The sequence below is a fragment of the Oncorhynchus mykiss genome, chromosome 1, assembly GCF_057628025.1.
Source record: "Oncorhynchus mykiss isolate SJ-2025 chromosome 1, ASM5762802v1, whole genome shotgun sequence".
NCBI lineage: Eukaryota > Metazoa > Chordata > Actinopteri > Salmoniformes > Salmonidae > Oncorhynchus > Oncorhynchus mykiss.
The window spans coordinates 26,245,916-26,272,905 of record NC_143022.1 but is presented as its reverse complement, the minus strand read 5'-3'; the positions used below and the strand labels follow the sequence as shown (position 1 = coordinate 26,272,905).

The 26,990-nt window shown below is 43.0% G+C and overlaps 2 protein-coding genes and 1 pseudogene across 3 annotated transcripts; 1 reads left to right on the top strand and 2 right to left on the bottom strand.

The window, feature by feature from the left end:
* The first annotated feature begins 205 nt into the window (after positions 1-205).
* On the top strand, positions 206-1,713 carry LOC110518671 (kelch-like protein 36; annotated as a pseudogene).
* An 880-nt stretch (positions 1,714-2,593) lies between these two features.
* zgc:56622 (aldo/keto reductase) lies at positions 2,594-10,027 on the bottom strand. Of its 2 annotated transcripts, none has more exons than XM_021596097.3 (10): positions 9,687-10,027; positions 9,297-9,470; positions 8,302-8,418; positions 6,489-6,566; positions 6,224-6,340; positions 5,662-5,774; positions 5,423-5,510; positions 5,249-5,332; positions 3,262-3,353; positions 2,594-3,171 (listed from the first exon to the last, which is right to left on the bottom strand). In XM_021596097.3, exons 1-9 carry the CDS (start codon positions 9,768-9,770, stop codon positions 3,267-3,269), a joined length of 942 nt encoding a protein of 313 aa, XP_021451772.1. In that variant the 5' UTR covers positions 9,771-10,027; the 3' UTR covers positions 2,594-3,171; positions 3,262-3,266. The 2 variants fall into 2 exon arrangements, with proteins under 2 accessions (XP_021451772.1, XP_021451729.1); XM_021596054.3 differs by having other exon boundaries at positions 3,271-3,353.
* Positions 10,028-14,238: 4,211 nt separating this feature from the next.
* LOC118936285 (tyrosine aminotransferase) lies at positions 14,239-25,603 on the bottom strand. The gene is made up of 12 exons (XM_021595947.3): positions 25,313-25,603; positions 24,157-24,477; positions 23,940-24,044; positions 23,510-23,577; positions 23,188-23,346; positions 22,257-22,395; positions 22,074-22,126; positions 18,963-19,115; positions 18,675-18,803; positions 18,456-18,539; positions 15,801-15,899; positions 14,239-15,030 (listed from the first exon to the last, which is right to left on the bottom strand). Exons 2-12 carry the CDS (start codon positions 24,431-24,433, stop codon positions 14,890-14,892), a joined length of 1,407 nt encoding a protein of 468 aa, XP_021451622.3. The 5' UTR covers positions 24,434-24,477; positions 25,313-25,603; the 3' UTR covers positions 14,239-14,889.
* Between the last annotated feature and the right edge of the window lie 1,387 nt (positions 25,604-26,990).

Genomic DNA, 26,990 nt, shown 5'->3' with positions numbered 1-26,990 from the left:
GATCCTCACTGCACTTCTGGAGAGAGTTTGCTGCACTGAAAGTAAAGGGGCTGAATAATTTTGCACGCCCAATTTTTCAGTTTTTGATTTGTTAAAAAAGTTTGAAATATCCAATAAATGTCGTTCCACTTCATGATTGTGTCCCACTTGTTGTTGATTCTTCACAAAAAAATACAGTTTTATATCTTTATGTTTGAAGCCTGAAATGTGGCAAAAGGTCACAAAGTTCAAGGGGGCCGAATACTTTCGCAAGGCACTGTACATCGACCACTTCATCCTGGAACGCTTCGCCACCCTCTCCTTCACCCCAGGCTTCCTGAGTGATGTCTGGCTGCCCAAGCTCCTACCTGGCCAGCAGGCAGGTCCAGCATGAGAATGAGCAGGCTCTGCTCCAGGCTTCTCTCCAGTGGCTGAGCCACACGCCAGACCGCCCTGAACACGCCTGCCAGCTCCTCTCCCACATCCGCGTCCTCACTGCTGTATGGGCTCTGCTGCCCCTGGAGGCCAGCTGTGAGGTGCTGGTGGAGGAGGCTCTGGACTACCACACAATGGCCAGTGCCTAACCAGTTTTGCAGACAGGTGGCAGGGAGGGGAGGAGCAGTTCCTACTTGTGGGTGGGGAGGTGTCAGAGCCTGGGGGAGGAGCTGATTGCAGATGTTCGCTGGCTAGATTTAGACTCTGGTGGGTGGATGGTGGAGATCCAGATCCCAGCCCAGAGGAGCCACCACCGTGTCACTGTACTGGGGGATTTCATCATGCAACTCATCACAAGTTAATGGAGGTGATGCTGCCAGGAACCTGCTGTACTGCTACAAACCCAGAGACAACCAGTTGATCAAGGTAAAGCTCTGCTCTTACACTGCAACCCAACCTAACATTTCCAAAATGACTCCAATTATGTTTAATCTCTTCTCTAGAGTGCCCCAATGAACCAGTGATGTGTGGATTTCTACCTGGGAGCCATTGGGGAGTGTCTGATTGCTGTTGGAGGGCGTAATAATAACGGGCTCTGTTGTCAGTGGAGATTTTCACCCCTACAGACGACTGCTGTACATATGTAGCAGGACAGCCCAGGGGAGAATTCAACTCACCCTGATTCACAGTCACACTACTCCTCAATGGTCTCCCAAAGCGTCACCTGTACTCCTGTCTCTGACATTACTTCCCCCTGTTAAGCAGCAAGACAACAGAGTAAGGAGAACAACACTCTGCCTAAGGGGTAGCGCTCTGTTGTCACGGTTCCCAATACACATACTATAACTATTGTGCCTCTTTGCCTGGCAGGCTGGCACAACTCACATTAAAGTCCTTTCTCTCACTTGTCCCTTTCTACTCCATTTCTCTGCAGATTCACCTATGGCAATGCAGGCACATCTCATAAAGGATTGGTCTACATCTCAGGAGGCCATATCTACCAGATCGGGCCGTACCGGCGAGTCGTTTTTGAGCTATGACCCCAGAGGAGGAGACGTCTGGGTGGAGCGCCAGGCCATGTCATCTGCACGGGGGTGGCACTGCATGACGTCACTTCACCACCTCATCTATGTAATCGGGGGCAGCAATGACCACGAGGAGAGCATTGAGTGCTTTGACATCCTGGTGGTGGAGGCCTTTGACCCCCAGAGTGAACAATGGATAAGTATAGCCCCCCTCCTCCAGCCTAACAGTGAGGCGGTCTGTGGGGGTAAGATCTTTAACAAAATATATATTTGACCCTTATTTTACCAGGTAAGTTGACTGAGAACACATTCTCATTTACAGCAACGTGCTGGGGAATAGTTACAGGGGAGAGGAGGGGGGATGAACGAGACAATCTACGTGCTGGGGGGCTACAGCTGTGAGAGCATGGTTTTCTCACAGGTCACACAGGGGTTTGACCCTGAAAATGCCAGTGGGTGCAGGACCCAGACCTTTCCAAAAACATTACAGGCAGGGGAAAAGAGCTGTGTAGCTGCCAATGGAACACAGTGGATGACAGAACTACCTATATCATATCATCTCTAAAAGCACAAAACCTCACAAAAGGACTAGTTCTGTTTCAGCTAATTTGTGAAGACTTCCAACATGCTTAACATTGGGGACTATGTGAAAAAGTTTTACTTTGATGTGCTTCGTATTACAATTGAAGCATAATCTATACTGAACAAAAATGTAAATGCACATGTAACAATTTCAAGGATTTTACTGAGTTAGAGTTCATAGAAAGAAATAAGTAAATTGAAATAAATTCATTAGGCCCTAATCTATGGATTTCAAATGATTGGCAGGGGCACAGCCATGGGTGGGCCTGGGAGGGCATAGGCCCACCCACTTGGGAGCCAGGTCCACCCACTGGAGGGCCAGGCCCAGCTAATCAGAATGAGTTTTTCCCCACAAAAGGGCTTTATGACAGGCAAAAATACTCCTCAACACCCCCCTTCCCCCTCCTCAGACGCTCCCGCAGGTGAAGAAGCTGGATGTGGGGGTCCTGGGCTGGTGTAGTTACACGTGGTCTGCAGTTGTGAGGCCAGTTGGATGTACTGCCAAGTTCTATAAAAATGATTTTGGTCGAGGAAGGATAAGTGCACCTGTGTAATCAGCTTCAGACCAACACTTTTTAAAAATGATTTAACCTTTATTTAACTAGGCAAGTCAGTTAAGAACAAATTCTTATTTTCGATGACGGCCTAGGAACAGTGGGTTAATTGCCTTGTTCAGGGGCAGAACAACAGATTTTTACCTTGTCAGCTCGGGGATTCGAGCCACTAGGCTACCTGCTGCCACTTTGTGTTTATATTTTGGTTCAGTATATGTGTTTTAAACTAAACGTTTTGTTTGAGTTATGATGATAAGAAAAAATATGGCATCCCTTCAGAATCAGGCAGACAGGGCACAGTGTTGGCACAGAGGGCATACTGTATATCTATTCAAATCATGTCAACAAAAAACTATAGCATCCATCCATACCTTCAGCGCCACATTTCTATTTATCATCACAATTTCACATTATAGGTAAACAATAAACACTGATTGAAGACCATTTGCAGGCCAATGTTGAGGAGGTGGATAGTAATCTGGCCTTATTTTCAGGTTGAGAAACAGTTATCTTATTCTCCCAAGTGACTTCTCTGTCTCTTGTCTCTGATCCCCAGGGACTCTCATTCAAAGGGGTAGTATGGATGAGACTTCAAGCTGAAGAACAGAAACATGTCAGGGTAGGAGCAGTTGTTCTCTACATGGTATTATTGATGTATTAAGTATTTGATTAAGGAAGCGTTGAACCTGTCTTACGAGTCGATGATGCAGCTCTTCCAGCCTCTATTCAGTCCTCTCAGTGCCGACATGTCCTCCTCAGTCAGAGAGAAGTCAAAGATCTGCAGGCAACACACTTTCTTTTTGAGTGTTTATTGTACCATTGACACATTTGATTTATGTTAGTGAGTAATGTACGTGAAAGTTCAGTTAATAACTACAGTGCCTTGCGAAAGTATTCGGCCCCCTTGAACTTTGCGACCTTTTGCCACATTTCAGGCTTCAAACATAAAGATATAAAACTGTATTTTTTTGTGAAGAATCAACAACAAGTGGGACACAATCATGAAGTGGAACGACATTTATTGGATATTTCAAACTTTTTTAACAAATCAAAAACGGAAAAATTGGGCGTGCAAAATTATTCAGCCCCCTTAAGTTAATACTTTGTAGCGCCACCTTTTGCTGCGATTACAGCTGTAAGTCGCTTGGGGTATGTCTCTATCAGTTTTGCACATCGAGAGACTGAAATTTTTTCCCATTCCTCCTTGCAAAACAGCTCGAGCTCAGTGAGGTTGGATGGAGAGCATTTGTGAACAGCAGTTTTCAGTTCTTTCCACATATTCTCGATTGGATTCAGGTCTGGACTTTGACTTGGCCATTCTAACACCTGGATATGTTTATTTTTGAACCATTCCATTGTAGATTTTGCTTTATGTTTTGGATCATTGTCTTGTTGGAAGACAAATCTCCGTCCCAGTCTCAGGTCTTTTGCAGACTCCATCAGGTTTTCTTCCAGAATGGTCCTGTATTTGGCTCCATCCATCTTCCCATCAATTTTAACCATCTTCCCTGTCCCTGCTGAAGAAAAGCAGGCCCAAACCATGATGCTGCCACCACCATGTTTGACAGTGGGGATGGTGTGTTCAGGGTGATGAGCTGTGTTGCTTTTACGCCAAACATAACGTTTTGCATTGTTGCCAAAAAGTTCAATTTTGGTTTCATCTGACCAGAGCACCTTCTTCCACATGTTTGGTGTGTCTCCCAGGTGGCTTGTGGCAAACTTTAAACGACACTTTTTATGGATATCTTTAAGAAATGGCTTTCTTCTTGCCACTCTTCCATAAAGGCCAGATTTGTGCAATATACAACTGATTGTTGTCCTATGGACAGAGTCTCCCACCTCAGTTGTAGATCTCTGCAGTTCATCCAGAGTGATCATGGGCCTCTTGGCTGCATCTCTGATCAGTCTTCTCCTTGTATGAGCTGAAAGTTTAGAGGGACGGCCAGGTCTTGGTAGATTTGCAGTGGTCTGATACTCCTTCCATTTCAATATTATCGCTTGCACAGTGCTCCTTGGGATGTCTTTTTGTATCCAAATCCGGCTTTAAACTTCTTCACAACAGTATCTCGGACCTGCCTGGTGTGTTCCTTGTTCTTCATGATGCTCTCTGCGCTTTTAACGGACCTCTGAGACTATCACAGTGCAGGCGCATTTATACGGAGACTTGATTACACACAGGTGGATTGTATTTATCATCATTAGTCATTTAGGTCAACATTGGATCATTCAGAGATCCTCACTGAACTTCTGGAGAGAGTTTGCTGCACTGAAAGTAAAGGGGCTGAATAATTTTGCACGCCCAATTTTTCAGTTTTTGTTTGTTAAAAAAGTTTGAAATATCCAATAAATGTCGTTCCACTTCATGATTGTGTCCCACTTGTTGTTGATTCTTCACAAAAAAATACAGTTTTATATCTTTATGTTTGAAGCCTGAAATGTGGCAAAAGGTCGCAAAGTTCAAGGGGGCCGAATACTTTCGCAAGGCACTGTAAATGTGTAAACCAAGACATTGATCTGACATAGATCAAACTAGCCCTAAGACTGAATACTATATCAGTCAAAGTCTTATTGCTCAAACTGAACTTGATATGAACTCATGGTATGATTGTGCAAGAGCTACATGTAGTACAAATGAGTAAATATAATCTATATTGGGTCAGAGAGAGAGTTCACCTTAGTGTTTTCCAGAATGTGATTGGGTTTCACACTTTTGGGGATCACTGCAATACCCTGCTGCACATGGTACCTCAGCAGTACCTGAAACACACACACATGGTCCTTAGATGCAGAGCCCAGATGCACACACACACACTAGATGTGTGTTTCTACTGAACTATCTAGTCTAACCTGAGCAGGGCTCCGTCGGTGCTTCTTAGCCACGTCTCCTACCACAGGGTCTTCCAGCAGCTTCTCAGGATCAGTGTCTCCACAGTGACTGTAGGAAGTATTGACACAGTCAACTTTTGGAACATAGGGAGGGATGTTTACTCGGCCAACCGTGGGGTCAATAGTGCAGAACAGAGCAATATAGTGCAGGATCATAGTCCAGTCGCTAATGTCTACATGTTATTGTCAGGAGGACTCACAATTCTTTGGGTCTTCCAGGGGAACCTAAGGGGCTGTAGGCAGTGAGGGTGATGTTGCGAGACTTGCAGAACTCCACCAGGTCAGACTGGACCAGGTAGGGATGCAGCTCCACCTGCAGGAGCGGAGGGAGAGAGATAATGAGATTAGAGTTGTAAGAACGCTCTTTCGGCTGTTATCCATTCTTGTCTACTACCCTCTGACCCAGTAGCGACACCCACACACTCTTTCAGAATGGTAAACACACCCGTTTGCACATGTAGTGTCCATGCATAAACACAGTTAACTGTGTATTGCACTGGTTGAGCTGGTTAAAGGAGTGAAATATGTTTGTGACACAGGAGGTTGGTGGCACATTAATTGGGGAGTACGGGCTCATAGTACTGGCTGGAATGAAATGAATGGAATGGTATCGAATTCATCAAACACATTCCATGAACTCCATTCCAGCCATTATTATGAGCTGTCCTCCCCTCAGTAGCCTCCTGTGGTTTGTGAGGTACTCAGGGTTTCATAATAGTGTATTTGAAATAGCTAAAGTTGCAGTGTAAAGCCTTGAAGAACCTGGTTGACTGCAGGGGGAACCTTGGCCACAGAGAGCAGTCTCTCCAGCTGGAGGACGTTGAAGTTGGACACGCCAATGCTCTTCACTTTCCCTGAGGCCTGCAAGGCCTCCATCCCCTACATCACATAGCAGACATTACAGCACAGGCACAGTAATACACCACACTTCAAGATACCAAAAATAGACCACGAAAAAACACAAATAATTTTGTTGTTAGGAGACAGTATAATGATGTTGATGAAGAGGAGATGATAGTGTTTTAACCTTCCACACGTCCACATAGTCAATGTCAGTGGTGAGCATTTCTCCATCTCTCATAGGGAAGAGCTCATCATCCACTTTCTGGAAGGAATGAAAAAGATACAGTGCATTCGGAAAGTATTCAGACCCCTTGACTTTTTCCACATTTTGTTACGTTACGGCCTTATTCTATAATGGATTCAATTGTTTTTTTCCCCCTCATCAATCTACACACAATACCCCATAATGACAAAGCAAAAACAGGTTTTTAGAAATTTTAGCAAATGTATAAAACTAAAAAAACTGAAATTTCACATTTACATAAGTAATCAGACCCTTTACTCAGTACTTTGTTGAAGCACCTTTGCCAGCGATTACAGCCTTGAGTCTTTTTGGGTTTGACGCTACAAGGTTGGCACACCTGTATTTGGGGAGTTTCTCCCATTCTTCTCTGCAGATCCTTTCAAACTCTGTCAAGTTGGATGGGGAGCGTCGCTGCACAGCTATTTTCAGGTCTCTCCAGGGATGTTCGATTGGGTTCAAGTCCGGGCTCTGGCTGGGCCACTCAAGGACATTCAGAGACTTGTCCTGAAGCCACTCCTGCGTTTACTTGGCTGTGTGCTTAGGGTTGTTGTCCTGTTGGAATGTGAACCTACGCCCCAATCTGAGGTCCTGAGCGCTCTGGAGCAGGTTTTCATCAAGGATCTCTCTGTATTTTGCTCCGTTCATCTTTCCTTTGTTCCTGACAAGTCTTCCAGTCCCTGCCGCTGAAAAACATCCCCACAGCTTGATGCTGCCACAACCATGCTTCACTGTAGGGGTGGTGCCATGTTTCCTCCAGATGTGACGCTTGGCATTCAGGCCAAAGAGTTCAATATTTGGTTTCATATTCATCATATTGGTTTCATCAGACCAGAGAATCCTTTTTCTCATTGTCTGAGAGTCCTTTAGGTGCCTTTTGGCAAACTCCAAGCTGGCTGTCATGTGCCTTTTACTGAGGAGTGGCTTCCATCTGACCACTCTACCATAAAGACCTCATTGGTGGAGTGCTGCAGAGATGGTTTTCCTCATGGAAGGTTCTCCCATCTCCACAAAGGAACTATGGAGCTCTTTCAGAGTGAACAGGTTCTTGCTCACCTCGCTGTCACCCCGATTGCTCAGTTTGGTTCAAAACGTATTCCATTTAAGAATGATGGAGGCCACTGTGTTCTTGGGGACCTTCAATGCTGCAGAAATGTTTTGGTACCCTTCCCCAGATCTGTGCCTCAACACAATCCTTTGTCAAAGCTATATGGACAATCCCTTCGACCTCATGGTTTGGTTTTTGCTCTGACATGCACTGTCAACTGTGGGATCTTAAATAGACAGGTGTGTGCCTTTCCAAATCATGTCCAATCAATTGAATTTACCACAGTTGGACGCCAATGAAGTTGTAGAAACATCTTAAGAATGATCAATGGAAACAGGATGCACCTGAGCTCAATTTCGAGTCTCATATCAAAGGGTCTGAATACTTATGTAAATAAGGTTTTTCTGTTTTTTATTTTTAATACATTTGCAAAAAATAAAAAATAACCTGTTTTCGCTTTGTGAGTATGGGGTATTGTGTTTAGATTGATGAGGGGAAAAATATATTTTTATCAATTTTAGATTAAGGTTGTAACGTAACAAAATGTGGAAAAGGGGAAGGGATATGAATACTTTCCAAATGCACTGTATGTGAAAGTAAACCGAGATTTGTTGTTGAAATGTCAAGAACTGTATCAGAAGAGTCCATTAGTCCCTGTATCATTCATGTGACTATTTGTGCCAGTGTCAGTGTGAACTGTAAGCCCACCTTCAGTCCTACAGGGAAGTGCATCAGATACAGGTCCAGATAGTCCAGCTGCAGGTCACTCAGGGACTTGTTTAGACACAATGGGATGTCATGGGTCGCATGGTGTGTATTCCACAACTACACACAAAGAAGTGGTCACAGGTCTATTCAGCAACACAACACAATGATATAGCAAATCAACCATGAATACAGAGAAGAGCCCGTAGATAGAAACCAGTTCTGCTTCTAAGTCAGTACATATGTCAACTGAGGTCCAGCTTGTTTTTGGGAGGCTTTCTGAAAAATCACTTAGTCGATATGACTTAACTTTTTTAGTGTTACGTAATAGACATTGACCAATAAAACTAGTGGATATATCAACAAATACTCTACAGTAGAGGTCTTCACGTGTCCACCCAAACCCAAATACCAGAGACCAGCCCCGGGACCCGAGCAGATCTGGGTCCAAAATGTATACTTTTCCCTCGGGTCTGGGTCAGGTCCTGTTTGATTGTCATCAGTTCTCAGGTCTATGTAACTACAGCTGATAGACCCGAGTGGATCCGAATGGACCCGACCATGGCTCTGCACAGCATATAGCATATTAATTTTACGTTAATAAGTTGAATATATTGACTTATAGAAGGCCTAGCCATCATATAAATACCTATTCATTAACCAGAAGAGCAACTTGGCTGATAAACATAATTTTCTTGTCACTAGGGTTCAATCGGTTCTGGTCTAGGTTGGTTGTTGTTGGGTCCATATGGGTTCGGGTCTGAGTCCCCCATTTATTTTATGATCGGGTCTATTCGGGTCCTGGTCTGATTGTCCTCGTATACGTTCGGCTCCGGGTCCACTTTTTGGACCCGAGAAGATCTCTACTCTACAGGCAAAATTCATATCAGATTATATGTACTTGAACTTTGTACTGGACCAAAAGATCAAAGGGCAAGCTCATGTCCACCTGGAACAGTGACAGCCAGCCCACATAAACACTCAGCTGCAGCACCCACCTTACTGACGACGTACATGTCTTGTCGTTGGATGATGCCTTGCTGCATCTTGGAGCGGAGGGCCTTGCTGATCTCGACCTCATTGCGGTAGCTGTAGGCTGTGTCTATGTGACGGTAACCAGCAGCTATGGCAGCTTCCACCGCACTTTGACACACTGCTGCTGAACTGCTTGACTGAACAACACAAAGACACCGTAATGACCATTTAACCCACTGTGTAATAACAACAATCACCACTGTAATAACATACACCTTTCATACTTAGAGAATAATACATAGACATTATATATACTGAGATTTTGAGATAACCTTCAATGTGTGGTTGAGGTAGGGAGTGGGAGTGGGAGTGGGAGAGAGAGAAAGAGAGAGCAAGAAAGAGAGAGAGAGTACCTTCCATGTTCCCAAGCCCAGCAGGGGCATGCGTGTGCCATCATTCAGCTCTACTGTCCGAACAACACTGGTGCTCACCTCCATGTGGTGGGTTAAAACAGCATAGAAAGACAGGAAGAGCCTTGTGACAGGGACTTGTGACTTATCCTTCCTCTTTACCAACTACTTTGTTACCCGCATACCCTTCTCTTTCTATTTCTACCTCTCTCTCTCTCTCTCTCTCTCTCTCTCTAACGTCCTTCCTTATCTTTCTAGTTAATCATTGAACTATGTAAGAAGTACTTCACCACAATTGTGTATTTATGTGTACACTCAGTAACTGAGGGCTGCTGTAAAGACTCAGGGGAGGAAGGAGAATGTTGTAAAGGTCACTTTCTTCAGACAGGAAATACTGTAGGCCTAGACAACAGGGTCCTCATGTGCACACAATATGTGGTAGGAAAGGTGTGGCCTATGCACTGTGAGATATATGTGATATTGTACCAAAGTGTACATTTTAAACTTGAAGTGTTTGGTGATGCAATGTAAATACATTCAGACATGCAAGTCCTGGATGCAGGCCAAATAATGTGTCTTTGTTGAATCTGCTCAGCAACGTCCCAGACTGCAATACACACATCCAACAGTAGGACGTGCTATAGTGTCAGCAATGAATGATTTCATGCTACAGTCAGTCATCAAAACAGTTTTTTATTTTATTTTTTACAAATGAGCTGTAGAAGCATACCATTGAACCATACCATTGTGTGGAGTTAGACTGATAAATGTATCTGTGTGTAGTATGAGTAAAAGTATTCCATCGTAATATTCATTATTTGTGAGGACGTTTGTTTTCTTTCTTTAAAACCAAAAGAGCCTTCATAGGGATTTGAAACTGAAGGTCACTCAAGGTGTGTCTAGGCCCTAGGGAATAACATTTTAGTATGAGAAAGTTCTGGGTGAAAAGTGTACTGAATATACTGACATAAAGCATTTAAAAACATTATACTTGAATTAGAAATGACAACAGTTCAAGACTGAATAATATTGTTCAATACTGTATTTAAAAATAAATATATATTTTAATTATCTTGAAATTGTTTAGCAGAAGATTTACACCTGATGGAAAAGCATTCCAGGTTAAGCTGGTTGAGAGAATGCACAGCTGTCATCAAGGCAAAGGGCAAAGGGTGACTACTTTGAAGAATCTCATATATATATATTTTATTTTTGTAACACTTTTTTGGTTACTACATGATTCCATATGTGTTATTTCATATGTTTTGATGTCTTAACTATTATTCTACAATGTAGAAAATGAGTAAGGGTGCTCCAAAATGCAGGTGTTTCAGCCTAGCTCAGTGCTTTCTGAGGTGGTGGGGCAAGCCAGAAGAAAATACGAAGTGTTGCACCGTGATTGGCTCATTGTTCTGTCACTCATGGGCACACTACGTCACTGCCAATTCTAAGGGTAGAGCTCAAAGATTCAAGCCTCTTGGGTGCTGCCATAGAGTTACATTAGACATGTCCATCCAAGAAGGCAGAAGGTCATTGGCCACAGATAAAATTACGTCAAATCACATTGTCTACAGTAGCTTTGATTGGACTGATACGATGATAAATAATGAAGAGAAATTTTAGATAAAACGTATCAGTGCTCATCGGCTATGGACATAAACATTACACAAGAAGTTGGAAATCTCAAATTCAACAATGAGTGGTTTGGAAGGAAATATGTGGCTAACTACAAGCATTGCAAAGCAATCATTAGCCTGCTATTCAGTGGAGTGGCTGTGTGGTCCCAAGTCTAAGGGTCTCTTTTCCTAGTTTAAAATTATAAACATTCAATATTAGCCATGCTGTCAATGAAGCATGATTTGTGCCTCGCTCAAAACAACTGTTAACTCGGAACTGCACAATCTGACTTTAGTGAGTTCAAGACAACTGGGAATTCAGGAAAAACGAGACACGTTTTGAACTTTCATCCAACTCGGAATTGTAAATTGGGAAATCGTGCCTCTTTCTAGAGCTACGACCTGAAGATCACTGACGTCATCATGAATCAACCTTTTTTTTCTTCTTCAGAGTTCCCAGGTTTCTTGAAAGCATCATAAATCCAGAGAATGCCAGACTTTGATGATAAAGTTTGATGACAAAATATGCCCACAAAGGACCGCTGCGCCACCTTCCTGTTCAAGTGAGCACAGCACAAGGTGAGTCAAAAAAATTATTGTATGTTGCTGCAAAAATGTAATATGCCAGGGAGATATGTATACCGTAGCTAAGAAAGTAATACTAAGTGTATGTTGTGTAGTAAGCTGTTAGTAGCCCATGTGCCTCACCCTAATAATTTGGTCTATTTTCACCTCTTACTTTCACCTACTGTTCTGACTTGTTGGTGCACATGTAGCCTATAACCTGTTTTTGAGAAATGTAATCATAGAATATTGTAAGAGCTTTCAGTGTCTGCTTATATGCCCCCTTTATTTATTGTATGGTTCTGACTTGGTGTATAGGGAGAATACTGTAAGAACGGACCATGTTCTGAATTATGTTGCTGTACATTTCAAAAGTTCTGAACAAATAGTTATATTGATTACGTCCGTTCTAGCTCCCTCATTAATGTCTTAATCGAAATTACGGATGGCCTCTTATCCGTTTGTTGTCCCCATATGCCATAGTTTGTACATTTCAATTGTCAGTAGAAACCACATTTGTTTAAGCAAGTCAGCCATATCAGCTATGTTTTTTTTAAAGACAGTAAATGAGACTGAATGAACTGTTTCACTGACAGACAAGGCTCTGCTGTTAGCTAGGTGTAGCAGTGGTAATGTGTTGGGACTCTGCTGTTTGCCAGGTGTAGCAGTGGTAATGTGTTGGGACTCTGCTGTTAGCCAGGTGTAGCAGTGGTAATGTGTTGGGACTCTGCTGTTAGCCAGTTGTAGCAGTGGTAATGTGTTGGGACTCTGCTGTTAGCCAGGTGTAGCAGTGGTAATGTGTTGGGACTCTGCTGTTAGCCAGGTGTAGCAGTGGTAATGTGTTGGGACTCTGCTGTTAGCCAGGTGTAGCAGTGGTAATGTGTTGGGACTCTGCTGTTAGCCAGGTGTAGCAGTGGTAATGTGTTGGGACTCTGCTGTTAGCCAGGTGTAGCAGTGGTAATGTGTTGGGACTCTGCTGTTAGCCAGGTGTAGCAGTGGTAATGTGTTGGGACTCTGCTGTTAGCCAGGTGTAGCAGTGGTAATGTGTTGGGACTCTGCTGTTAGCCAGGTGTAGCAGTGGTAATGTGTTGGGACTCTGCTGTTAGCCAGGTGTAGCAGTGGTAATGTGTTGGGACTCTGCTGTTAGCCAGGTGTAGCAGTGGTAATGTGTTGGGACTCTGCTGTTAGCCAGGTGTAGCAGTGGTAATGTGTTGGGACTCTGCTGTTAGCCAGGTGTAGCAGTGGTAATGTGTTGGGACTCTGCTGTTAGCCAGGTGTAGCAGTGGTAATGTGTTGGGACTCTGCTGTTAGCCAGGTGTAGCAGTGGTAATGTGTTGGGACTCTGCTGTTAGCCAGGTGTAGCAGTGGTAATGTGTTGGGACTCTGCTGTTAGCCAGGTGTAGCAGTGGTAATGTGTTGGGACTCTGCTGTTAGCCAGGTGTAGCAGTGGTAATGTGTTGGGACTCTGCTGTTAGCCAGGTGTAGCAGTGGTAATGTGTTGGGACTCTGCTGTTAGCCAGGTGTAGCAGTGGTAATGTGTTGGGACTCTGCTGTTAGCCAGGTGTAGCAGTGGTAATGTGTTGGGACTCTGCTGTTAGCCAGGTGTAGCAGTGGTAATGTGTTGGGACTCTGCTGTTAGCCAGGTGTAGCAGTGGTAATGTGTTGGGACTCTGCTGTTAGCCAGGTGTAGCAGTGGTAATGTGTTGGGACTCTGCTGTTAGCCAGGTGTAGCAGTGGTAATGTGTTGGGACTCTGCTGTTAGCCAGGTGTAGCAGTGGTAATGTGTTGGGACTCTGCTGTTAGCCAGGTGTAGCAGTGGTAATGTGTTGGGACTCTGCTGTTAGCCAGGTGTAGCAGTGGTAATGTGTTGGGACTCTGCTGTTAGCCAGGTGTAGCAGTGGTAATGTGTTGGGACTCTGCTGTTAGCCAGGTGTAGCAGTGGTAATGTGTTGGGACTCTGCTGTTAGCCAGGTGTAGCAGTGGTAATGTGTTGGGACTCTGCTGTTAGCCAGGTGTAGCAGTGGTAATGTGTTGGGACTCTGCTGTTAGCCAGGTGTAGCAGTGGTAATGTGTTGGGACTCTGCTGTTAGCCAGGTGTAGCAGTGGTAATGTGTTGGGACTCTGCTGTTAGCCAGGTGTAGCAGTGGTAATGTGTTGGGACTCTGCTGTTAGCCAGGTGTAGCAGTGGTAATGTGTTGGGACTCTGCTGTTAGCCAGGTGTAGCAGTGGTAATGTGTTGGGACTCTGCTGTTAGCCAGGTGTAGCAGTGGTAGTGTTGGGACTGTATCCTACTCTTTTTTTTTTGCCCCACCAACATTTTTACATGCTAAAATCGCCACTAGTTACAACAAACAAAAGTATTTCATAGCTTTAACTTGGTTTAAATAACTTTTTATATGAACTTGAAAAAAACAAAAAAACATTCAATATTACATCAACATAACAAATAGATTATATACATAGGAAAAGTGTTGGTTAAGCATGCAATATATCAGAATGTATACTGAGTGTCATCATAATTCTAACACATGCAAGAAAGAGTATGTAACGCTGACTATGGAAAGCACTGTAGATCATCTTATCCATGCTGGTGCTTCAGTTCCATCTGTTTCAATGGTGGGATCAACCCAACCATGAACCCCATCATGGTTTGAGGAATGGGGAGGACCCCCGGTCCCTGGTTCTATACGCCCAATGGTGTTCTGGTCAACCCAACATATAGAATAACATTAAGAATTCAAATAGTTAGACAAGGTAAGGTTAACATAAGATGGACATACAAAATATAAATATCAGGTCTGCTCATAAGTTGGGGTACCAAAGATGGACCACTACCAATGACATTGCAAAAACCTTTGTTCCCGCGGTGCAAATCGATATTTTAACCCATCTTCTCTCTCCTCCTCTTCCCTAATTTATTTTATTTTCCTCTCACCCTTTTCCCATTCTCTTTTTTTCACATTTACTTTTGTCACATTCTGTGCCCATACTCTTTGGTCTCCCCCTCTCTCAGGCTGTGTCTCTCATTATTGGTCTAGCTCGTTGCTGTCTTGGCTGCAGGTTCTGTAGTGGCGCTGGCAGAACTCCCGAATCCGTGTACACGCCTCCACCATCATCTCCTCTGGTACGGTCACCACGATCCGGAAGTAATTTGGGTACTCAAATGCCTGCAGGGAGAAGAGAATTGTAAACAACAAAACAAGGTAATTTCTCTTCCCGTGGTAGACAGAGAGGATGGATGAGTCCATTAGATGGATGGATAGATAGATAACAACATGTAAACTATATTTAGTCTCCAAATGTATATTGAAAACATCAATATATTTGCACAATGAGCTCTTGTTGTCTCTCAAATACATCGTTACAGTTATTGGTTAGCTAGCTAGTGAATCAGTCAAAACACCTTAAAACAAGAAATGGTATCAAAAACAAGATCAAACTAGCTGAAACGAGCCACCTACGATTCCCTACATGGTAGCTTCTTGTCATTTCCTTACAAAAACAGATTGCAGTTAGAGTGCAGTATGTTTCAAATACTGCGTCCAAAATACCGCAGTGCAGTTATTCTGGAATTACTGCGTTTAAAATACCACAGTGCAGTTATTCTGGAATTACTGCGTTTAAAATACCACAGTGCAGTTATTCTGGAATTACTGCGTTTAAAATACCACAGTGCAGTTATTCTGGAATTACTGCGTTTAAAATACCACAGTGCAGTTATTCTGGAATTACTGCGTTTAAAATACCACAATCGACTGCAGTTACAGCACTTTTACTGCAGTTTCAAATCTGCAATCTTTTTTGTCAGGGTGTTGAATCATAACAAATCATGGCTTCCACTCACATCGATAGGCATGCATAATTTTCTTGACGTTGTCAGCCAACGCGTCGACAGACAGACAGACAGACAGACAGATGTGTGTGTCTGGCGTTTTACCGTAGCGGGCAGGCAGAAGACGGACTGCTCAGTTACCAGACGCTCAGTGAACTGCACATCGTTCTGGAACTCTGGGAAGTGTTCCATCTCAATTCCCACCTAGAAATACCAAGACACACATTAAGTAACCTACTAAGCATTTAACGACAGCAACGCCTTTTTTGGTCCTGTCCGGCCGCCTTGATTTCAACGTCCCCAGACAACCTATAATTTGTTAAAATTTGGTCTGGTCCAGACCGGATTTGATTTGCCCAAACATTAGCATAATACCCAGCATGCTTTGCATGTGTTTGTTTTTACATTTACATTTTGGTCATTTAGAAGATGGTCTTATCCAGAGGGACTTACAGTCAGTGCATTCAACTAAGGTAGATACACATATCACAGTCATAGCAAGAAAATAAAAAATAAGTAACTGTTACTGAGAATGTTATTGTTGTTGAAGTGGTCTTTTCGTTTGTTCTGTAGGTTGGATTAGTTTGAACATCATTGCTTCCCGTTTTAAAGGTTTGAAAAAGCTATCATAAGTGCATGTGACAGAAGGGCGTAAGAATAAAATATTCTCTTGCAATCTTCAATTGTTTCCTCTTTCCTGTCTTAAGGCTTGAAAAAGTATTATTGTGATCTAATGCTTACGTCATTGAGAATGTCCATATGTGCAGTTGAAATTTGGTTATAGAATCAATAAACGAAAAATACATACAGTTGAATTCGGAAGTTTACATACACTTAGGTTGGAGTTATTAAAACTCGGTTTTCAACCACTCCACAAATTTCTTGTTGACAAACTATAGTTTTGGCAAGTCGGTTAGGACATCTGCTTTCTGCATGACACAGGACATTTTTCCAACAATTGTTTACGGACAGATTATTTAATTTATAATTCACTGTATCACAATTCCAGTGGGTCAGAAGTTTACAAACACTAAGTTGACTGCGCCTTTAACAGTTTGGAAAATTCCAGAAAATTATGTCATGGCTTTAGACGGTTCTGATAGACTAACTGACATTACTTGGGGTCAATTGGAGGTGCACCTGTGGACGTATTTCAAGGCCTACCTTCAAACCCAGTGCCTCTTTGCTTGACATCATGGGAAAATCCAAATAAATCAGCCAAGACCTCAGAAAACAAATTGTAGACCTCCACAAGTCTGGTTCATCCTTGGAAGCAATTTCCAAACGCCTGAAGGTACCACGTTCATCTGTACAAACAATAGTATGCAAGTATAAACACCTTGGGACCACGCAGCCGTCATACCACTCAGGAAGGAGACGCGTTCTGTCTCCTAGAGATGAACGTACTTTTGTGCGAAAAGTGCAGGAAACAGGTGCAAAATTATCTATATCCACAGTAAAACGAGTCTTATATCGACATAACCTGAAAGTTCGGTCAGCAAGGAAGAAGCCACTGCTCCAAAACCGCCATAAAAAAAGCCAGACTACGGTTTGCAACTGCACATGGGGACAAAGAACGGACTTTTTGGAGAAATGTCCTCTGGTCTGACGAAACAAAAATAGAACTGTTTGGCCATAATGACCATCGTTATGTTCGGAGAAAAAAGGGGGAGGCTTGCAAGCCAAAGAATATCATCCCAAATGTGAAGCACGGGGGTGGCAGCATCATGTTGTGGGGGTGCTTTGCTGCAGGAGGGACTGGTGCACTTCACAAAATCGATGGCATCATGAGGTAGGAAAATTATGTGGATATATTGAAGCAACATCTCAAGACATCAGTCAGGAAGTTAAAGCTTGGTCGCAAATGGGTCCTCCAAATGGACAATGACCCCAAGCATACTTCCAAAGTTGTGGCAAAATGGCTTAAGGACAACAAAGTCAAGGTATTGGAGTGGCCATCAAAGCCTTGACCTCAAACCTATAGAACTGAAAAAGCATGTGCGAGCAAGGAGGCCTACAAACCTGACTCAGATACAACAGCTCTGTCAGGAGGAATGGCCCCAAGATTCACTCAACTTATTGTGGGAAGCTTGTGGAAGGCTTCCCGAAACATTTTACCCAAGTTAAACAATTTAAAGGCAATGCTACCAAATACTAATTGAGTGTATGTAAACTTCTGACCCACTGGGAGTGTGATGAAAGAAATAAAAGCTGAAATAAATCATTCTCACTACTAATATTCTGACATTTCACATTCTTAAAATAAAGTAGTGATCCTAACTGACCTAAGACAGAGAATTTTTACTAGGATTAAATGTCAGGAATTGTGAAAAACTGAGTTTAAATGTATTAGGCTAAGGTGTATGTAAACTTCAGACTTCAACTGTGTTTTCAACGTCCAGAAAAGCCATGTTTTCGCCTTTTAGTCAGCACATAAAATGCACCTGATTTTAATGTTGGAAAATATGTATTTTCAATGTCTGGAAAATACGTTATTTTCCTTATGGGGATCCTGTTCTGTTATCTCCCCACCTACAGACTCTCCACCTACCATTCAATGTCTGGAAAATACGTTATTTTCCTTATGGGGATCCTGTTCTGTTATCTCCCCACCTACAGACTCTCCACCTACCATTCAATGTCTGGAAAAGACCTGACGACAACATCTGGAAAATACGTTATTTTCCTTATGGGGATCCTGTTCTGTTATCTCCCCACCTACAGACTCTCCACCTACCATTCTGGACACATACGACTCACCATGAGGTACATGGCTCCTGATGGCATCACGGGGGTCAGCCCAGGAACAGTGGACAGTTCAGAGAAACAGATCTCGGAGTTTGACTGAGAAAGAAGCAGGAAACTAGTCAATAGACAGTCAGTCAGACAATCAGACAGATATCCAGATAAATCAATATGTTAGACTACTACCATCTGCATTTAAAGAAATTGGGGAAGGTTCAAGGGAGGGGGACTCACCTCGAGGAAACTGATGGTTCTGTGGTAAAACTCCTGGGGTGTGTCGTTCAGGATGCTCTCTATCGCACCCTGGACAATGGTGCAGGCACCCAGAATCCTCTGGCTAAGCTTAACCAGACCCTGACGAATCTGAAAGCAGAAGAGAGACAGATTAGGTACATTAGAAGTGATTCCAAACCCCAGAGGACACAGATTAATCTTACCGTATGTGTACTGGTGTAGCGTATGTGTATAGATAAACTGGACTTCACATTCAGTATGCGAGTAGTGAGAGGCTGAAGGACTTACCTCTTTTCCGAAGATTTGATTCTTGTCGTGGATGAGGATCCAACCTAGCCTCCAGCCAGGGACTAGCCATCGTTTGGCCAGACCACCACACGCTAGGATGGGCACATCACTGCTGAGGGACGCCATAGATTGGTATGTGCAACCCGGAAACACCTGATCATGGAGATACAGTACACACTCGCATCAATAAAAAAACATACTGTAGAAGACAATGTAAAATAATCAGGGTTAGTTTAGATTAAAGGGGAAATGTTTTAATATATTGATTCTATTCATAATACAGAGCATTACACTCAGGGTTGGGCAAATTACTTGAAAAATACACCAAGCAGAATGTGGGCAGTAAAAAAGGAAAACGGTCATTTAAATGTCTGACCCTCCCTTAAAGTAACTGTCTGGTACGATAAAAGATGGAAAGAGACAGATGCGACAGATGCAAGGGAAATATGATTATATTCCATCTAAGTGCTTGGGCAGTGAACAGGGTGGAGCTGTGTTGACTAACCAAAGATGTCCTATTGACACAAAGACCCTGATGTTTCAGTTCCCAGTGAAAGTGGGGATCTGACTTTTTTGGTTAAAATACGTTTCTGTGGAAAGCAACCAAGGAGAGCAAATGTGGAAGTTTTGTAGATTTCAAATATATTAGAACAGAGCTTCAATTCCTACCTAAAGAAGACTTCTGAGCTGTGTGAATCAGCACAGCTTTCAATGATGTTAACAAATGTGCCATTTCAGTGTTTGAGGCAAACACTTGCAGCCCACATAGTGATTTTAGATCAAGTAAATCTAAATGTATTCAGCTGTTTTTAAGTATGTAACTGTAATCCAATGACATGTTTTTTTTAAAGAAGTTAGATAACTTCAGTTGTTCCAAACTCTGACTACAGTACAGTGCAAATATGGTCTTTCTTCATCCATTGAAAAATTAAGCACTTCAACTTAAACAATCAATACAAACAACACCATAAAATACATAAACATGACAAAAAATGTGTATCAATAGTTAAAAATGATTAAACTAATTTGACCATAACAAAGTTTGTGAGGGATTTCATAACTTTATGTATGTATTGTTATGCACTGCTCGTCTAAGACAAAAAGACAAGGAGATGGAAGGAGAAAAGGAGAGAGAGAGCAGAGAAAAAGAGTGGTGGTATGGTAACCGTAGCAAGCTGGCTTTCATTAGAGCTGAGGCCTTGATGACGGGTGGGAGATCCGCCCCGCGTGCTATTGGTCAGAGCACAATGACTGACAGTTCAGAAAAAGAACATACCAAACCTCACCTCAGATCTAATTTACAAACAGAGCATTTATGGCTCTGCTCTAAGCTCTCATGAGCTGTGTTTTTTTTTCACAGAGAGGAGCCCATAGGGGCCCATAAGGAGAGAGCCTGGCGCTTGCCAAACATTCCCCTTCAACCATGAGATGGAATTGATGCTGCCCAGACACATAATGCCTCCACGCAGCCCCTAAACAGGCACCCTTCCACACAGCCCCTAAACAGGCACCCCTCCACACAGCCCCTAAACAGGCATCCCTCCACACAGCCCCTAAACAGGCACCACTCCACACAGCCCCTAAACAGGCACCACTCCACACAGCCCCTAAACAGGCATCCCTCCACACAGCCCCTAAACAGGCACCACTCCACACAGCCCCTAAACAGGCATCCCTCCACACAGCCCCTAAACAGGCACCACTCCACACAGCCCCTAAACAGGCCTCCCTCCACACAGCCCCTAAACAGGCATCCCTCCACACAGCCCCTAAACAGGCACCACTCCACACAGCCCCTAAACAGGCACCACTCCACACAGCCCCTAAACAGGCACCACTCCACACAGCCCCTAAACAGGCACGTTGTCGTTAAAAAAGGGGCCCTCCCACCCCCACCCACTTCTTCTCCCCGCTCTCGCACTATATTACCCTCACATCTGCATTAATCGCAAACACATGCGGTGAAAAGTGCACAGTCATTCTGAGTACTTCTGTTCTAGTGGTTAGAGTGTTGGGCTAGTAACTTAAAGGGCCTTGTTTTGAGCCAACATTGTGAAAAATCTGCCGATTTGCCCTTGAGCAAGACGCTTAACCCTAATTTGCTCCAGGGGCTCTGTACTACTATGGCTGACTGTAAAAAAAAAAAAAACATTTCACTGCACCTATCCTCTGTATGTGACAATACAACATATTATTGTATAGTTTTTTGTACTGAGCGAGACTTTGGTGAATTCTGAGCCCATGTGATTTATGCACTCATCGACCCCAATCACCCCCCATAGCGTTCCCAATCACCCCTCCCCCCATAGAATTTTAGCAACCAGGACATATCTTCATATTGCTCCTTTAAATTCATAGACAGAGCTATTGATGCATTTACAATGTTTACAAACATTGGCGTAAACGAGCTTATATTTTGGGTTCCGATGGGCTACGACAGTTGAGCTAAGCTCATGAGGCATTTATAAGTTATGTTTTTCAAGAATCAATGAATATACAGTATATCATTCATTTATAAGTACAAAAATAGATGTAGCAACTGCGAATTTCCCTTTACGCTATCCAAAAGTCATTCTCAACACAGCTCTCAGAAATGACAGAGCAGAGGAGCGCCTCTTGTCTACAGTTTACCTCTGTGGCTCATTCTTCACTTGCCCTGGCTGACCTAAACCCAGCACTGCTGCCCCGCCACTACCAGCCCCCCATTCAGCCTGTAACACCCCCTAATCACCCCAGTGCTGATGTGGACTTGTCAGACAGGTCTCCTTGGATACTCAGCAGAGCTAAGCCAGAGAAAACCTCCCTGTAACTGCTATAGAATGTTAAAGAATGTGCCTCGCTGGTATTATGTATTACATGGGGCCTAATGGCCAGGATGTAGGCTATACCCCAGAAACAGCAGCCCACTCCTGGACGCATGACCAGTCTACTACTGTATTGCACACCTCCATAGACCAATCTTCCTCCATGCCAGAAGACAATCCAATTTAGATTCCTCTCCTTAGTCTCCTATTATGCAATAGACTCAATGCCAGTTTCTGTATTAGTCTGTAGGAGTGTCTGTCTCTGTTGTGTTTGTCTCTGAGAGTGCTTCTGTGTTTATGAACTCACCATGTCACCATAGATCTCATCAGCCAGGATTGGGACGCAATGTTTGGAGGCAACTAGACAAGAGAATAGACACATTTAAAAATATTACAATTAGAAGTGGATTCATTATAGGAACCAAATGCTTGTATTGTGTTATAGTGAGAGGGAACACTGTGGCCAGGAGGGGGGGGGAACAGGGCTCACCAGAAAGGATGTTCTGTAGATGCTCTTTACTGTAGACGGAGCCACAAGGGTTGGAGGGATTGTTGACAATCAGGCAGGTTGTCCTGTCATCTATCAGGCTTTCCATGTGTTGGAGATCGATCTCCCAAGACTTCTCTGGCTGCAAGGACAGACAAAGTCACCACGAGTCAGAGAGCAGACATAAGGCATGCAATGTACATGCACTACACAGACGCTGGAAAACAGACAAATCTGCAGATTCTGCACCGTCCTAACTCTCTTAACTGATCTTTGATCTCATAGGCTGCATTTACACAGGCAGTCCAATCCTGAACTTTTTTCTGCTAATTCGTCTTTTGACATCAGATTAGCTCTGAAAAATATCTGATGTGAAAAGTTCTGATGTGAATGGTCAGAAGACCAATTAGTGGAAAAAATATCAGAATTTAGTCAGGATACTCTGTGAAAATGTAGGTTTTCAGAAGATGGGCAGGAACTCAGCTGTCCTGGCATTAGGAGGAAGCTCTGTAACAGTTCTAAAAATGTATAAGTGGATTGTATAGGTGAATCAATAGCAGCTCTTAACACTGTGTGCAGTTGTCATATACACATCATGACCTCAAGAGTTACGACATTCCACTGTGTGCCTGAGTTACCTCATGTCTTTTATGGATGTAATTCAACTAAAATGTTATGTAGCTACAAGTATTTATCTGTATTTGTGTGTGTTTGTGTGTGTGTGTGTGTGTGTAAGCCTAGAGGAAAGAAAGCCATCCAAAATTATTTATAAGTGCCAGATGTGTGTCAATGAGGAAGAGCTCTGCATTCCCCCCACTCTTTCCCTTTCAACAATCTATTTTACCCCTTCTTCGCTCTCTCTTGCTAACATCCAGTTTTTCTCTTTGATTTATTTTCCCTCTATTTTGCTCCTCCCCCCGTGACCAACACTCACCAGCAGTGTGTACAGTTTGACCTGGATGCCCAGAGACACAGCCAGAGTCTTGTAGAGGGAGAATCCAGGGCAGGGGACTAGGATGTTGTCTCCAGGGTTACACAGCACTGTGATGGCCAGATCTATAGCCTGACTGCAGCCACTGGTCAGAAGCACATCCTGCATGGAAGAGAGAAGAAGATTACAAGAGATTTTTTTATGTCCTCTAGTTTTGGAGAAAAAATGATTACAGTAGAGAGACAGGTGAATGATGATCATATGATGAAGCAAAAAAGAGAGTTTGAACGAGTTAAAGCAGGTAAACGATGAGAGGTAAACACACCTCTGCCTCCAAGGGGGCCTCGGGGCAACTGTAGAAGTTTGCCACCACCTCTCTGCTCTTCTGATAACCTGTTGATGAGTAGAAGACAACATCTTATATTTTGTACTGTAGTACTGTATGCTGTCTCCGTCCTTAGAGCTACAATCATCATTAATCATAGAGTGGAACCCTTTCAGTTCATCTGCAGACAGTTAATTGGCCCTATTTTACGTTGCTCTCTCAACTTCCCTGACTGAAATTACTTTAGCCTCCAACTTCTCATCCCCTTGCAAGCTGCCCAACTCGCCTATAGCTGTGTCTCATCTCATATCCTCCCAATTTCTATCTAAATAAAATACCAAAAAATCACTTAATCCCTAGTTTTTTTGCACTTGACAAGCTTTTTGAAATGTTGGTGCTTGTGGTGAGAAAGTGCTTGCGTGAGTCTTACCAACAGACGGAGCATAGCCGTTGTATTTGTTTGAGTCAATGGCATCCTTCATGGCCTGGAGAACTTTGTCATCAGTAGGCAGGTTCCCGAACACAGAAGGGTCCCCTGATGGAATGACAGGACAAAGGAGTACATAAGAAACATAATTCTGGACAACTGCACTTCACAAGTGAACACACTGAGCATATGCAAATGAGATAGTGGTGTAGCATCTCACCAATGGACAGAGCAATCATGGGTTTCTCAGGGTTGGGTGTGAGCTTCATCCCATCCACAATGGCACGGATGGGATTCAAGGTGTTGATTGACATCTCTGAGGGCCGGATGTTCCATCGCTGCCTGCAGCTCTTCTGCTTGGCCAGACAAACAATGCCTTTCACAGCCTTATGATGGTTACCGTTTCCATTAAGAGCTTTTCCATTGACACCAATGAGAGCATTCTTCTCATGAATTCCACTCCCATTAATTTTCACCTCATAGGACTGGTTCTCCATGTTGCAACTGCAGCTGAAGATGGAAGAGATAGGAAGAAAAAAGGCTAGGGGAAAAAAGATAGGACAAAAAAAAATAGATTTTCATGAAAAATTCCTGCATTATAAATTGTTGTAAAATATCATACAAATAATATAAATTAGGATTATTCGTTAATATACAAATGACTAGCCTAATAATCAATTAGAAAACTGAAAATAAACTTGTTGGATAAAAAAAAAAATCTGTGCAGAGAAGTAGGCTAGCCCAGGTGTTAAATTACCCATGAAAACACAACAGGTGTGATGTTTATATAATCCAGTTTGAGATCAAAAGCGCTGCACGGGCTGTTCTGAACTAATTCAACTTTGTGCGCAGTTAGTTGAACATCTGAGTAATGAAGATCGATATACCGATCAGACTGGGACACCTCAAGTTATTGATATTATCTTATTAATGGCTATCTTATCACAAAGCCGTATAAATAGCAGTATAAATGCAGTATATAGTCCATTAGCAATGAAAACTATGTATATTATACAAAAACAATACATCAAGTCTATCCTAATCAACTCAAATCTAACCTAATAAACTGTCGTCTAAACAAGTCTGATCTGATACAGCCTGAAAAAATATACAAACAAGACAATTGAAAATAAGACAGAAACAACAAATATTATAAAACTATCTATAATAAGGCATCTCTTTGGAATAAGGTCATATTTGTTTGTGCATGCGTAATAATAAACATGTGATCTATACCTCAAATTAAAAGCTATAATACATTTACCAGGCGTAGCTTATTTGAAATTGCCTCAAAATTAAATTGGACGCTTAGGCTACTTGCTAGAGGTAGTTAAATGCGTTATCATACATTTAAATAACAATAGTCTTTTAAATACCTTTACAATCTCAAAAGAATTTCACACTGCAAATGAAGGAATTCAGGTAAAATACTGAATATGAACAAAGACTGACTGATATATAGCAAGCCCCCCCGAAAAGGGTTGCTGTTGAGCCCTGCCCGTATTTTCATTGGTGGAGACTGAGGGTTGTGCCATACACCCCCGTTACATCATTCCCAAAAATGTAAAACACTGCAAGGTTTGGGTTAAACGGCATGAACTCTTTCCAAAAGACAGATACCAGACTCATGAGAGGAGAACCATGGGACCCCAGATGTCCTTGTGCGTAATGCACACAGGAGAGACGCTCACATTCAAAAAGTATGAGTGAAAAATGTGTGAAAATGTCCGGGCATAACATGTTATTAGTTTCCCATTTATGTTTGCAAAATCCCAAAGGCACATCTGGTCACCTCAAGTCAAATCAATATGTATGCCTTTCAGTGGAGGCTGCTGAGGGGAGGACAGCTCATAATAATGGCTGAAACAGAGTCAACGGAATGGCATCAAATACATGAAAACTGTGTGTTTGATGTTTTTGATACCATTCCACGTATTCTGCTCCAGCCATTACCATGAGCTTGTCCACCCCAACTAAGGTGCCACCAACCTCCTGTGAAGCCTATAGCCTATACAACATCATTGACCAAGTCATGGATAGATGGCCTCTGATTTTCCTACCTTTCATGAATGGAGAAAAGCTTTTTTTAATTCTAATGAGGCATAAATCTGTTTATATTTATAAAAGTAATGGATTTCATCCTTTATCAAAGGTCCATAGGGTCTCCAAGAAACTTTTTGAGGCTCAATCAGCTTGAGCGTAGTTTAGGATGAGCCTGCTTCTTCCTCATTAAAAGCAAGCAAAACGTAAAAAGTGGAGGTACACTATATGTACAAAAGTATGTGGACACCCCTTCAAATTAGTGGATTCGGCAATTTCAGCCACACCTAGTGCTAACAAGTGTATAAAATCGAGCACACAGCCATGCAATCCCCATAGAGAAAAATTGGCAGTAGAATTGCCTTACTGAAAAGCTCAGTGACTTTCAACATGGCACCGTCATAGGATGCAAGTCAGTTCGTCAAATTTCTGCCATGCTAGAGCTGCCCCGGTCAACTTTAAGTGCTGTTATTGTGAAGTGGAAAAGTCTAGAAGCAACAACGGCTCAGCCGCGAAGTGGTAGGCCACACAAGCTCATAGAACGGGACCGTCAAGGGCTGAAGCGCATAACAATCATCTGTCCTCGGTTGCATCCGAGTTCCAAACTGCCTCTGGAAGCAATGTCAGCTCAAGGACTGTTCGTCAGGAGCTTCATGAAATTTGTTTCCATGGCCAAGTTTCCAGCCAATCGTCGGCTGGAGTGGTGTAAAGCTCTCCACCATTGTTCTCTGGAGCAGTGGAAATGCTTCATCATCTGTCAGTCCGATGGACGAATCTGGGTTTGGACGATTCCAGGAGAACGCTACCAATGCATAGTGGCAACTGTAAAGTTTGGTGGAGGAGGAAAAATGGTCTGGGGCTGTTTTTATAGTTCAGGCTAGACCCCTTAGTCCCAGTGAAGGAAAATCTTAACCCTCCAGCATAGAATTACATTCTAGACGATTCTGTGCTTCCAACTTTGTGGAAACAGTTTGGGGAATGACAATGCATGACAATGTCCCTGTGCACAAAGCG